At 37.4% G+C, this 12,564-nt stretch overlaps 6 protein-coding genes and 1 long non-coding RNA gene across 11 annotated transcripts; 6 read left to right on the plus strand and 1 right to left on the minus strand.

Moving 5' to 3' along the window:
• Positions 1-649: 649 nt before the first annotated feature.
• AT4G23882 (Heavy metal transport/detoxification superfamily protein) lies at positions 650-1,990 on the plus strand (the record flags this gene model as incomplete). The annotated part of the gene is made up of 4 exons (NM_202872.1): positions 650-707; positions 804-979; positions 1,065-1,143; positions 1,223-1,990. The coding sequence occupies 4 exons, from the start codon at positions 650-652 to the stop codon at positions 1,762-1,764; spliced, it is 855 nt and encodes a 284-aa protein (NP_974601.1). The 3' UTR covers positions 1,765-1,990.
• A 500-nt stretch (positions 1,991-2,490) lies between these two features.
• Positions 2,491-3,564, plus strand: AT4G23885 (uncharacterized protein). Its single transcript, NM_118520.1, has 3 exons — positions 2,491-2,638; positions 2,990-3,135; positions 3,320-3,564. Exons 1-3 carry the CDS (start codon positions 2,569-2,571, stop codon positions 3,335-3,337), a joined length of 234 nt encoding a protein of 77 aa, NP_567689.1. The 5' UTR covers positions 2,491-2,568; the 3' UTR covers positions 3,338-3,564.
• Positions 3,511-4,561, minus strand: NdhS (NAD(P)H-quinone oxidoreductase subunit S). Its single transcript, NM_118521.3, has one exon. It carries the CDS (start codon positions 4,440-4,442, stop codon positions 3,690-3,692), a length of 753 nt encoding a protein of 250 aa, NP_194120.1. The 5' UTR covers positions 4,443-4,561; the 3' UTR covers positions 3,511-3,689.
• On the plus strand, positions 3,853-4,612 carry AT4G07190. The gene is made up of 2 exons (NR_142109.1): positions 3,853-4,123; positions 4,314-4,612. It is a non-coding gene; the product is annotated as an other RNA (long non-coding RNA).
• Positions 4,613-5,132: 520 nt separating this feature from the next.
• Positions 5,133-9,572, plus strand: AT4G23895 (Pleckstrin homology (PH) domain-containing protein). 4 transcript variants are annotated; one of them, NM_001203888.1, is made up of 16 exons: positions 5,184-5,276; positions 5,521-5,601; positions 5,953-6,107; positions 6,193-6,298; positions 6,394-6,476; positions 6,557-6,620; positions 6,705-6,822; positions 6,903-7,057; positions 7,154-7,209; positions 7,622-7,683; positions 8,165-8,302; positions 8,580-8,617; positions 8,714-8,764; positions 8,848-9,015; positions 9,086-9,198; positions 9,292-9,572. In NM_001203888.1, exons 3-16 carry the CDS (start codon positions 5,980-5,982, stop codon positions 9,413-9,415), a joined length of 1,404 nt encoding a protein of 467 aa, NP_001190817.1. In that variant the 5' UTR covers positions 5,184-5,276; positions 5,521-5,601; positions 5,953-5,979; the 3' UTR covers positions 9,416-9,572. The 4 variants fall into 4 exon arrangements, with proteins under 4 accessions (NP_974602.1, NP_001329529.1, NP_001190817.1 ...); NM_202873.3 differs by lacking the exons at positions 7,622-7,683; positions 8,165-8,302; positions 8,580-8,617; ... (2 more) ...; positions 9,086-9,198; positions 9,292-9,572 and having other exon boundaries at positions 5,133-5,276; positions 7,154-7,460; NM_001341634.1 differs by lacking the exons at positions 7,622-7,683; positions 8,165-8,302; positions 8,580-8,617; ... (2 more) ...; positions 9,086-9,198; positions 9,292-9,572 and having other exon boundaries at positions 5,181-5,287; positions 7,154-7,468.
• On the plus strand, positions 7,548-9,625 carry AT4G23900 (Nucleoside diphosphate kinase family protein). Its single transcript, NM_118522.3, has 7 exons — positions 7,548-7,683; positions 8,165-8,302; positions 8,580-8,617; positions 8,714-8,764; positions 8,848-9,015; positions 9,086-9,198; positions 9,292-9,625. The coding sequence occupies exons 1-7, from the start codon at positions 7,602-7,604 to the stop codon at positions 9,413-9,415; spliced, it is 714 nt and encodes a 237-aa protein (NP_567690.1). The 5' UTR covers positions 7,548-7,601; the 3' UTR covers positions 9,416-9,625.
• Positions 9,626-9,642: 17 nt separating this feature from the next.
• Positions 9,643-12,558, plus strand: AT4G23910 (uncharacterized protein). Of its 2 annotated transcripts, none has more exons than NM_118523.4 (7): positions 9,643-9,826; positions 10,152-10,221; positions 10,308-10,375; positions 10,490-10,576; positions 10,683-10,831; positions 11,806-11,860; positions 12,217-12,532. In NM_118523.4, the coding sequence occupies exons 2-7, from the start codon at positions 10,152-10,154 to the stop codon at positions 12,382-12,384; spliced, it is 597 nt and encodes a 198-aa protein (NP_194122.1). In that variant the 5' UTR covers positions 9,643-9,826; the 3' UTR covers positions 12,385-12,532. The 2 variants fall into 2 exon arrangements, with proteins under 2 accessions (NP_194122.1, NP_001190818.1); NM_001203889.1 differs by having other exon boundaries at positions 9,704-9,808; positions 12,217-12,558.
• Positions 12,559-12,564: the final 6 nt, after the last annotated feature.

Below are 12,564 nucleotides of genomic sequence, written 5' to 3' on the forward strand. Positions count from 1 at the left end.
CAGTCAATAAGCTTTACCATGACTTTAAAGTTTTCTCTAATGTTGCTCTTCTGGAAATGACATTAAGTAAATCGGTCATCTTTATCCAATTTTTAATTATTATCTAGCGGAATAATCAACTACAAGACGTTTTCATATATTTTTTTACAAAAAGAAAACCAACTTTCCACTGAAAAAAATTGGTGCCGTGCCACTGGCGGCATATGACATGGTCAATTACTTCATTTTGAACTGGTCTAACTAAATAATTGAATAATATTTACAAAACCAAGATAAAAAACAAATACGAAAACAAGTGTATATTTGTCACAGATAACAGATTCTTTATGTAATTTGGCGTAAAGTCCGTTCGTCCAAAACCAACCTATTCACAATGTACAATTAGGTCAAGTCGAGTTTTAAACGAGGAAAATTGACAGTATTTTGTATAAGCGCTTCTTGATATGAGAAAGAAAGCCTTGCACAGCAGTAAGGCTGCATAACAAACACGATCTTGGTCATTACTCAAAATCGGAAGATGAATTGAATTAAGAAACTCATACACACCCAAAACAAGTATGTATCTAAGTATCTTCCATTACTAGAAAGTTCAAATCCTCTATTATTGTTTTCTCAATTTTTAAAAAGGAACAGTTACTAGTATAGGGAGATGATTTCGTACGTGGATATTCAACAAATGACGTTACACTTGATTATGAAGATACCAAGTTTGTGGAACCATACTTGTTTTTTTAATCGTTGTCATTTATGATGATAAAATAACAAAGAAATCACATTTAGATTTTTGTTTTTGTTTTTGAAAGGTACAATATCAAGAGAACATGGAAAGTTGTATAAATTCAGGCGAATCCAGCAATATATCAAAACGTCTATGGACTCATTTTTGAAAGTAACTTATCTCATATTTATAGTCGTCTTCTACATTAGAGTTTCAAGTAAAGGTGCTTATGCAATGGCAAACCTATCTCCACCCGTTCGAGTATATTTCTCTCTTACCACCAGAGGTTTTTGCATCTCCTTTAAGAGTTTTCTAACGAGTTTTTTTTTATGTGTAATAACTGTAGACTTGCGTTCTGAGAGTTGGAATCAAGTGTTGCAAAGGCTGCCAGACAAAAGCAAAGAGAAAGTTGCTAAATGTCTCTGGTAATAGATCCACTAGTGAAATATTGTTAAAGCTATAGTGTTGTTATAAATATTCTAGCTAATATTATTTTCGAAACAGGGGTGAGTACAGTTGAGTATAACGCAGAACAAGGGCTCTTGACAGTCACAGGTGATGCCAACCCAACAACATTGCTTCATAAGCTTACGAAATGGGGCAAAAAGGCAGAACTAGTCTCTTTTCTTGGAGACAACTACTCTTCCCATGTTCCTAGAACCCCGGAACAAAACCAAAACAAGACAATGGAGAAGAAAAAGAAGAAGCCAACAAAGTGTTGTCTTCTAATGTGTTTTGGAAATAAGAGAAGCAAGAACACAAAGATTGAGCCTATGGCGATACCAAACTGGCAATATCGAGGAGTAGGAAATGAAAATGGCAATGCCAGGCCTTTCATTAACGCGGCAATGTCACCTCCAATGGTGTATCCTCCTCCACAAGCAGTGCCTGGCTTCACAACACCCATACCATACCCTCCTCCTAGTTTTTTTCCAGGAAGACCACCACCACCATACACTGGTGCTGGTATGTTCCAGTCAGCTCCACCACAATCCCCACCATATTTTCCAGTTCCCAACCCTAGGCTGCATTACCCGCACCACTGATACAGTTCTTTCAGACGATACATTCATTGCCTGTTTCTTCTCTTAGCTATGACTCAAATGCTGAGTAATAATAAGATGGTAAATTCTTTTCAACATGTAAGGTATATGAAGAAATGCAAATGAATGATTTCCACAATAAGGCAGACTAGAAAACACATATAGACAATTAACTTGATAAACTTTTTTTTCGGCCGGACTCATGTTTTAAATGATACCAAAAATAAACATATCTTGTTGGGAAATTAGTAAATATTTTATCAATTTATTAGGATTTTTTATAGAAACGTATATATTATTTAGTGTAGACAATAGAGAGAAACAAAGAAGTGGTTAATACTTTTATTGAGATAACGCGTTGAAAGCTTACCAAATTTTGGTGGATTACGACCAACCACCCAAAAAGATTTTTACGCTTGACTAAGTCCTGGTTCTCTCTTAGTCTCTACCCTTTGCTATCAAACATTCAGTCTGAATCTGAGATTAACATAATTATGGCAATTAATGGCACTCAAACAAAAAACACGATTGAGTCAAAAACAAAAAAGAAATTCCTAGTTTGATTTTTATTTATGGTTTTGACTTGAGAGGGATTTTTTTTGTCCCAACAGAGAAACGAACATTGTGAGGCTTTTAAATGGGTCATATAGACTTATCTGGGCCTAACCACAAAAAATGGCCCACTTTTGGAGAAACTTTGAAAATAAACCCGAAGGTTCGGGAAAATACAGAGAGAGAAAATTTCCAGTCGCCGTCGTCAACATTCTCCTTTTGGTACACAGACGAGAACGAAAGAGCGAAAAGAAGATGAACGTAGTTCACGGTTTGAAGAGGATTCCTCGCATCAAATTCCCTCAGAGACATATTAATCCTTCAGGTTTTCGATTATCCATGAAACTCTCTACACAGAATCTATGTTATTTTTTCCACAATTTTGCTCGGCTTTTTCTCGCTTGATTCGAATTTTTTTTGTGTACGGTTTCATTTTCATGAATCAGATATGAGATTGTATTCATTTGGCTGTGAATTTTTGCTTTCCGATCTATTTCGCTCTGATTGATTTGCATTTACATAGTTAGATTCAAAGGATACACAGATTTGTTTAGCCATTGAATCGAATCGTGTTTGTTATCAAATCTCGAATCATTATAGAGAAGCTCTTATGTTTTTTAGCTTTTGGTTTGGGTAATCATCTGTTTGTTATGCGATTTACTTTCTGGCATTGCAGCTTCAGAGGGAAAGAGTCAGGTGGCAAATGAAGCTGATACATTGTTCTTCTCCAATTTGAACAACATCCAAAAGACTACTGGCGGGAAGGCATCATCGCAGCCAAAGCGCACGCCAGTTTCAAACGAAGAAATGGAAGCCATTTTGGTATGTAACTTCATTTTGACATGTATAACAACACTTAGATGAACATGTATCTAACAGTATAATGTGTGACCAACTACTAAGTTATAATTATGTGACCAATTACAAGTTGAGAGAACCCTTTTCATGATTTAATAATATTGTTCTGTTTCTAACTTCCTTATCCTTTTCTGAATTTTTTTTACAGTTGGGAGGCTGCATCTGATCATTTCAACATGATCTGTTGACAAGAATGGTGGATCACTTCTCATCTTTACCATTTACAGAATATACTCGATAGTCAAGAAGAAACTGATATGGTTGATGTTTACAACAACCAATGATAACAATAAAACTACTCCATTGCAGTTTTTAACTTCTATACTGATTCATCATTGATTGAGTGCATTTGAATCTCTATTATTAAGTGCTTTATGATTGAAATTCATCGTTTATTCTTTTTTTTATATCACATGATGAAGCTCTTTTAGAACCAGTCAGAAATATTGTAGCCTAAAACGCAAAGGTACGTTACATATACATTCACAGGAACTTACATACAGAGAAGAGAAGATCACTTATGGTGCTGCCTCTTCCTTTTGCATCTGTTCGATAAGAGGCTCGAGAATACAAGACTTTGGATTCTTACCCGGTGGACCTTTTTCTCTTCGTTCAAGCTCTTCAAGCCTGAAAGTAATGAGACGGTCCCAGTTTCCTCCTTCGAACAAGACACCAGCTTTTCCATCAGTGATCCTCTGCACAATTCCACAATACATGTGATACGGACTGTTCTGGTTCTTGACTATAGCAATCATCCCCGGCATGAGAAGGGGTAGCTTGGGCGCTTTCGGCTTCTTATCTGTAGCAACCGCGGATGCATCGCTTCCTTGTTTTGCAGGTGGTGGTGGTGGAGGAGGTGGTGGATTTTTTTCGATAAACGTTTTTAAACCCTTTTCGCCACCGGGAAATCCTCCTGTGAGACCCATCATCTCTTTCTCGAAACCATCTTCAGGTACTTTAAAAGACAAGTTACTGTCATCGCTCTCTCTCTCTGTCTCGTTGTTCTCAGCCTTTGATGTCTCTTGCTCGTCTTCAATGTTCCTCTGGAGCTCCTTCTCAATACCTTTCTCTCCGTTGCATAATCCTCTTCCTCCCATCACTTCCCATAGATTGAATTTACCCATGGCCTTTACTTGATACAGTTTTGACTGCTGTTTTGGAGGCGGGAAAACCGACCGGTTTACAGTTGAAAATTGATGTGTTTGGCCTAGAAATTTTGATCGATGAATCGGAGTTCTAATGGTCGGGATAGTGATCGAAGAAGTCGCCATAACTATTTTTGCCTGCAGAGTAGAGTAGAGGTGACTAAGGGAGATATGAAGAAGATGGAAGAGGAAGGAAGAAGCGTGTGATTGATTCGCTTGTTATAATGACCACATATCATGATTTCAGTTAGATGAGTTCTATCTATTTCCAAATTACCAGTGGACCTGAACCGGTTAATGCGTAACCGGTGTTTGGAATAATGATTTAGGAGAAAGAGTAGGAACATTTGGGCTTTGTCATAAGTTTAACCTGGACCAAGTTTGAATATTCTTAAGAGATATGGGCCTAGATTAAAAACAATGGTAATGTAATTAAACATATTGCTAAATGCTAATAATGTGGATTTGTTTGTTTATTAAGAAAAAAGCAGCAAGAAGAAGATAAATCATTTGGGTCAACGACATTAATAATTGGAATCCCATACTCCCAAATCATAATTAGACATACACTTTTGTCTTAGGCTGTCCTTTACACTCATCGGCATCACCAAATACTTAGTTGGCAACTTTGATCAATTAATGTATTAAGCATGAATGAAAACAACTTTTACATTGATTCGATAAATTCATTATATTGTAGATAAGATTAGTCAAAAGTTTACAAACATTCGTTAACAAATTACAAAACTTGTAATATCTGCAGCAATGCCCATGTGGGTAGAGCTGGCTGACGCAACCTAACCGGGGGATAAAAGCGTCTTTTTGGTACCAAATTTAAAGTTTCTTTATGAGTAAAATTCCCAAACCCAACATCTTCTTCCTGCTGAAGCAGTAAGCACTCAACCAAAAAACCAATTGCGTAAACACTTTCCCTTGAATACAGAGATCACATTCGATCAGGTAAAAACAAGGTCTCGATCTTCTCTTCAGTCAATTTTTTCAAATTATTCGAGGTTCCCGTCATTCGATTCCGACTTCCGAGCTTCTATTTCTGCTCAATGTTTTTGTATTTTGTTAGGGTTTCCAGAAAATTCGATTCTGTTGTTTTTAATTTGAGCTAATAAAATCTAGAATGGGAAAAAGAAAGAGTTCATTTTCGTCCTCTTTCTTTTTGTAGAAGCTGAACTTTGTTTTTCTTTTACAGCGAGCTGATTTCTCACAAGGGATATCAAAATTTCTGGTGAAGTGGGATTGTAAAATTCGGCGTTGAAAGATATATAAAGAGGTATGTTTGATCCTCAGTGAGGAATAAGGATTTTTAGTAGTTATATATCTCTCCAAGTGATGATACATACATACTTGTGGATTAGATCTATGATAAGAATAAGCATAAGATAGAGACTGAGAGACAAGTCATTTAGGGAGATTAAATAATGTTCATGGAATGCTAAAGTTCATATAGGAGTTTGTCTCATATCAGAATCTAGATTAGATCATGCTCAGATGACATCTCTTGAATGGACAAAAAAGTTTTTAACTATGTGATTTTTTCGACTTCTTTTGGGGAATCAATGTACTACAAGCTGAGAGTTTTAGAGTAGTTTCATCTCTGGCTAAGCTTTGATTCATTTTCTAGTGGAAGGTTCTGGAGTCGTTTCAATTCATGGATGATGGTACTCCTAAGAAGCTAAACATATTACCTGATCACTTTAGTGCTCCTAGTCCCACAGCAGAATCTTCTCAGCACGATACTCCATCATCTTCGCAGCCAAAGGACGATAGTTCTCTGAGGTAAATTGTTAGCGAATAAATATGCTAAGAAGGGAAATTCTGAGCTGAAATGAATTGTTTTTTCGGGTGGTTTTGTTTAGAGTAGGCCTTATAGCCAGTCACGGACTCGCAGAAACCTGAAAAGAGCAGCAACTATGTTGAATTTGTTCACTCTTCGCCGTCTGCCTTGGGTTTCAGATGGTCAAGAGAAGGTTCCATTCTCTCACACCTTTCTTCTTTGTTTTTGATTCACCTCATTGAAGTTTCAGGGTTTTCTCCTGAATCCTGATCACTCTCTCATTGGCAGGTCGAGCTATCAGCAGCGGAGTTAGAATCACTTAGATCAGAACTTTCTGATATGGAAGAAAGAGAAGCTTACCTCAAAGCCCAGTAAGTCATATACTCAAATTTGTTCCATTCTCAGATTAAAAGCGCATATCTCAATTTCTTCTTGCTGAACTGCTACATAGGTTGGAACATGTGGATGAAGTCTTGCGCTCTGCCCGTTTATCTGGTTATTTGTTTATCAGAAGTGTAGGGCCTTACTCTGAATTACTTATCATTATTGATCCACTAGGATGTTTTACAAATTTGCCTTATTTTTTTGTTTGACTTTAGCGTTGGGCAGCTCTTCCGGGTGAACCACCACCAATAGATGATACAGAAGTAGACGACTGGCTTCCTCGGTTTGTCGTCCTTCAAGGCCCTTGTCTTTTCTTCTATTTATTGTCAACAGGTGAGTTAAGGTTCAGCTTTTACAATCCTGTTTCAAATTTGTATTCTTCTTGTAATGTCTCTTGAAATTCTCTATTGCAGACTTGAGCCCTCAAGATTCGACATTGCTAGCAGATATTGTTGAAATTGGTTCGGTACCAAGCTACACGAGAGAATTCGATGAAACCCATTATTGCTTTTACATATTAACCCGTCAAGGTCTAAGATTTGAGTGCTCAAGCACCTCTAAAACACAGGTGAACCAAATACATATACATCTTTACACACAGATTGTTGTTGAGAGATCCCACAGCATTTGAACGCAATGATTTCGCGGTTTTGTATGGTTTTAGGTTGATTCGTGGTTGTCGGTTTTGCGCCTTGATTGCAAGTCTGAACCAGAAGAAAGGTTATCAAATGGATCAGTCGAAGCTCCAGAATAAATTGAAGAGCGGTCACTGCTCTGGATAGTTTTCATTTATATGTATATAATGCTTCTTTTTAGATGTAGTAGAATTCACGTCAATGAAAGGTTCTTTTACTGAACTGGTGGTTACAATATTTTTGGTTTACTTCTTTTAGCTGCTAAAGACATTGGAATATATTCGTTTCTTGAATAGGCAATAATTCTAGTTGGAAAACAAAAGTGATTAGAAAGGCAATAAATCCTGAGCCTTTAAGTCCTTGTCTGATCCGACCCGATCAAAACATGTTGGTATAAAATCTTCCAATAGGTTCACATTTTTGAGGTCCCTGTTTGCACATCACTCTTCTCAGTCCTCACGCATCGTATCAGAGAAAATGAGCTCCCAAATCTGCAGATCTGCTTCTAGAGCAGCCAGGTCTCTTCTTTCTTCAGCCAAGAATGCTCGTTTCTTCTCCGGTACGTAAATTTTCTCTCTGATCCTCTTTTTTCCTGAAAATGTGATAAACGTCATGGGATGATACATCTAGATAGACGTCAAATATTTTATGAATCTACCTGTGGTTTTCTTCGTTTTCTAGATTCTCGATTGTATTGAATCAGTGATCTGTTGTATCGTTTCCAATCTAAAATATTTGATCGAAGCTTTTACTTGATCCTACGTGTGTTCCCATCAAGAAAATAAATTGTTTGTTTCTTGTGAGAGAATACTTCTTGCTAACACATTTTATGTGAAACTATTGGATACACAAATTTAGACTCTCATATTCCGGTTTTTGTCTCATCGTTGCTTTGCCTACATAAGACTTCTTATTGATTTTCCCATTAATATAAAGAGGATGTTTAAGATCTGTTGGTTTTATTATTCACATATGAACAGAAGTCACAAACCGTGTTTCGTTTACATTTTGCTGATACGTTGATTATTATATGTTTTCAGAAGGCCGAGCCATTGGTGCAGCAAGTGTGGTGCATGCGACTGGAAAAGTCCCTCAGTATGCATCCAACTTTGGAAAATCGGGTTCTGGCTTCGTCTCTAATAGCTGGATCACCGGACTCCTTGCTCTTCCTGCTGCAGGTTTTACATGCATAATGTTTCCTATAAATCTGTGATTTACTGTTTTATGAATATATTCTACAGGACACATTCAAATCTTCACTTTTGTAACACAGTTAGTGTAAATTAAGCCTTTCAACGTTTTGACTCCAAAATGATGTCTAATATCAGTTATACGTGCAAGACTTATAGCTGATGAGCTTTTTTGTTTATCTATATTCATGTTTTACTTTGATGTGATGATTAACAGAGCCTTATTATATTCGCCTTGCTTTCTTTTTTATCATTTCTGTTATAGCCTTCATGCTCCAAGATCAGGAAGCACTTGCTGCAGAGGTAACTGATCACCAAACCAAACACACATATCTCTATATCTTTCTCTTGTGTTATCCCTGGTTTCTCTGTTTAATTGGATTTCTCTGTTCGAATCAGATGGAACGCACTTTCATCGCTATCAAACCTGATGGAGTGCAGCGAGGACTGGTTTGTTACTTGTTATTCTCTTGTAATTTCATGTCTTCTTTATTCAAATGCTCAAAACTCTTAAATCTTTAAACTCCCTCCAGATATCAGAAATCATTACACGGTTCGAACGCAAAGGATACAAGCTTGTTGGCATTAAAGTCATGGTTCCTTCAAAGGGTTTCGCGCAGAAGCATTACCATGATCTAAAGGAGAGACCTTTCTTCAACGGCTTGTGTAACTTCCTTAGCTCAGGCCCTGTTGTTGCCATGGTAAAGAAGCAACTCTCACATAAAACCGACTTGTTTTAGCTCTAATGATCCAATAAGACATTGTTTTTAGGTATGGGAAGGTGAAGGAGTGATTAGATACGGACGTAAACTGATTGGAGCCACTGATCCTCAGAAATCAGAACCTGGAACTATCCGAGGCGATCTCGCTGTTGTTGTTGGAAGGTACCATTCTATTTTTATGACATATGTATATATGATTGCTTGTCTGTTTTCTCGGAGATTATAGTTTTGCTTTTGTTTTTTGGGAAATTGCAGGAACATTATACATGGAAGCGATGGACCAGAGACAGCTAAAGACGAGATCAGCTTGTGGTTTAAGCCTGAAGAACTCGTTTCTTACACTAGTAACGCTGAGAAGTGGATCTACGGCCAGAACTGAACTATTCCCTCTTTCTCCCTTATTTTCAACCGTTAGATCAGACATAAATAATTACTTCTTTTGTTTTTTCTTTTACCCAAACACTGAAAACGTACCGGGAATAACAAATTTACTGCATTTGTTATCAAGTTTGTTCTAATAGACCCAATGAAATTAGGCCACGTGTGCGATCATGTAACCGGTTTACCGTAATGTGGACTTGAAATCCGATTAGCAAGCGTAATGTTGTTTTAATTTCTCGTTGGAATCCGCCGACTCCATTATAAAATCTCAGAGAACTAGTTCAGCTGCGAGTTGACTCGTTCATCGGCTTCTTCAGAACGATACTTTAGCTTCGACCTCTCTCTCCGATCATCTTCTTCGTCGCTTTCCCTAATCGTTTTCTCTTGCAAGGTTCTTACTTCATAATTCGTAAGAGTTTCCTCCTTTCTTGACGAGTCCTGATATAGGTTTTGATTCGTGTTCAATTGAATTGTTAGGGTTTAGTGCTTCTCAGGGATTCGGGGAACATATACTTAATTGTTTTCATTTCATGCTTGGATTAAATTTCTTTATCTTCCCTGGATTCGATTCTTCCTTTATCTTCTATCTTTTGACTCTCTTGACTAATTTCTCACTATTGTAACGGAGTTTTGTTTGATTTGTGTCAAATTTTTAAAGAACAGTGTATAATTTCTTACATATCGTATAAAAGTTTGTGTTTTTTTCGGTAAAAGAATTTGCTTTGTTTGTGCAGATGGAGACTGGAACACCACTTATAGCGGAGACCATTGCCCTCACTGAAAAGAAAGTCGCCATGGCTTTAGGTATTTTTAATGTTCATGTTCCTCATAGCTTCTATGTATCCGCTTGTTTGGTTGCTCATGATAATATTTATACTTTCTTGTTTTAGATGATATTATCAAGTTGGCAAAGAGAAAGACCAATGTGAATAAGGGCAAGAAACCAAGGAGAGAAAAGGTATAAACCCTTCATAAAGGTCTCTTGGCTTACATGCCTCTTGTCTTTGCCAGACGTTAATGTCATTGAACTGGTCGTTGGCATTTATATATAATTTAGTTTTTTTCTGTGCAGAACAAAAACCAAAACTTTAATGGTGCTGCGAGAAATAATACCTCTAATGTGCGCCATCATATGAACTCACTTTCTGCTGTTAGACAGGTTAGCTTTGCAGTGTTTCTCAGTTGATCTGTTGTCTATCATTACGATCCTTTTTTTATTTTCTTTTGTTTGGATTTCTTTTTGTAACTTATCTCTTACTTTTCAGGGTGCTGTTGGTAAGAGAAGGTCTAGGTTCCAAGGAATTCAATTTCCTGTAACAACAAACATTGCTCGTAAAGCTTCTACTGCTGCTCCACTCGATTTCCGCGGTAGAGCTTTTAATGGTGGAAGGATGACTAGTGCCAATCAGTCAAGGTCTAGAATGCTGGATAACTCTCTGACCTGTTTGTTAATCTGAAGTCCTTATAGTATCTTCGATTGTGTCTGATTCAAGAAGCTTCTTTTCTAAGCTCCTGGTCACTAGATGACTGCATAGCTATACAGATTTATGTAGTTGAGTTTATGATGATGCTTGAAGGAGTCAGTTCATATTTTGGGATTGGAGATTTGGGTAGAAGAAAACAATTCAGAACGTTAAGGTTGAGCATAAACTTTGCTGATGAGTGGCTAGGGTGTTTTTCTCAAGACTGGGTTGGCCTTTGATATGACCTTGGGTGGTTATGGCTAGGTTGAGCATAAACTTTGCTTTTGGTTGAAGTTGGTGTTTTTAGTTATTGTCAGAGTAACAAGTCAAGCAATCTGATACTGTGCTTGGCCTTTGATTTTACCTCAGTGGATTCATGAAACTCATTTGCATTCATTCAGTCTCCTAGGTGTTATGTTTCATCTTCTTGCTACATCCTGAAGATTATAGCTTCCTCTCTGAGGTTGTGACACTGTCTTGGTAAATACCTGTTACTGGGAAAAGAGTCAGACTCAGGATCTTCGTCAATATACATTAATTGTTACTTCGTTGTACTTCGGGTCATCTCTCGAGCTACTCTCTTAGTCATTGATAAGTTGCTTTGTCGGAACAAATGCCATCTTTTGGTCTGTTGACCAGGAGATCTGTCAAGAGCATGCACTTTTTCTGTCTAGTTTAATTGGAATTTGGAGTTGTGTCAGTGTCTTGGCGCTTTTAACACTGGGAAGTGAAGTGTTGCATCCTTATAATGCCATCCTTCTTTGTTACTTGGATAACTGGATTTCGCTTAGATCCTTCTATGTATGAAGAGGTTCAGCTTTTGTTGCTAACAACTCGATAACAGATCATTTTATCTGTTGATGCCAGTACCGTCTGTACGTCTTTTCTCGGTTCCTCAGCACTTCTTCTTTGTTTTTTTGTGCAGGCTTATTGCTCCACCAGTTCAAAATATATCTGTACAGGCTAGAGTCAACGCAAAGGTAACTTACTCATGATTATCTGTTAGGTTGCATTAGACTAGCTTCTTAGTATCTCTCCCTTGGACGAGTATTCGTTTTGATATGTTTATGGGGGACCATAAGATGTGCATTTTAGCCTTCTGCTGTTCTGCATCCGTAGCTATATCTGCCTGTTGATGGTAGGGAGTATCTGAAAGGTTTATGAATTGAATGTGGTTGTAAATCTTTATGGGTTTGTAAATCCCAGACCATGGAATGTGATAGGGGCTTGATCTGGTAAATGCTTGGTGTGATAACTGAATCGAATATCACTATATCCAATAACTTTATACTGAATGTTTGGAGGGCTAATAACAATTGATCTTCTTAATCTGCAGAGGCATGAGGTAGATCAGAAAGTAGAACACAGAGGAGGGAAGAGGAAGACACTGGACTCTCGCTTTGCAAGCATGAAAGAGCAGAGAATGACGATTAACAACTATGGTGTTACAGTGCAAGTTCCAAGATTACCACCATGGGTTAGAGCCAGAAGATTTTCCCAATGAGAAACCACAAAGCTTTTACGGGTTGTTCCAGTTTAGAATTTGGCTTTTGGGTTTAGAATCTTGTTAAGCAAACACTAAGCAATGCAATTCTTTTGTAAACATATTGACTTTTAGTATCATGAAAGAATTTTTTTTGAGTCTTGGTTCATTATATAGTCGCATTTCCACATTTCTGTCAAT

This window comes from Arabidopsis thaliana, chromosome 4, assembly GCF_000001735.4.
Source record: "Arabidopsis thaliana chromosome 4, partial sequence".
In the NCBI taxonomy this organism is placed as follows: Eukaryota; Viridiplantae; Streptophyta; class Magnoliopsida; order Brassicales; family Brassicaceae; genus Arabidopsis; species Arabidopsis thaliana.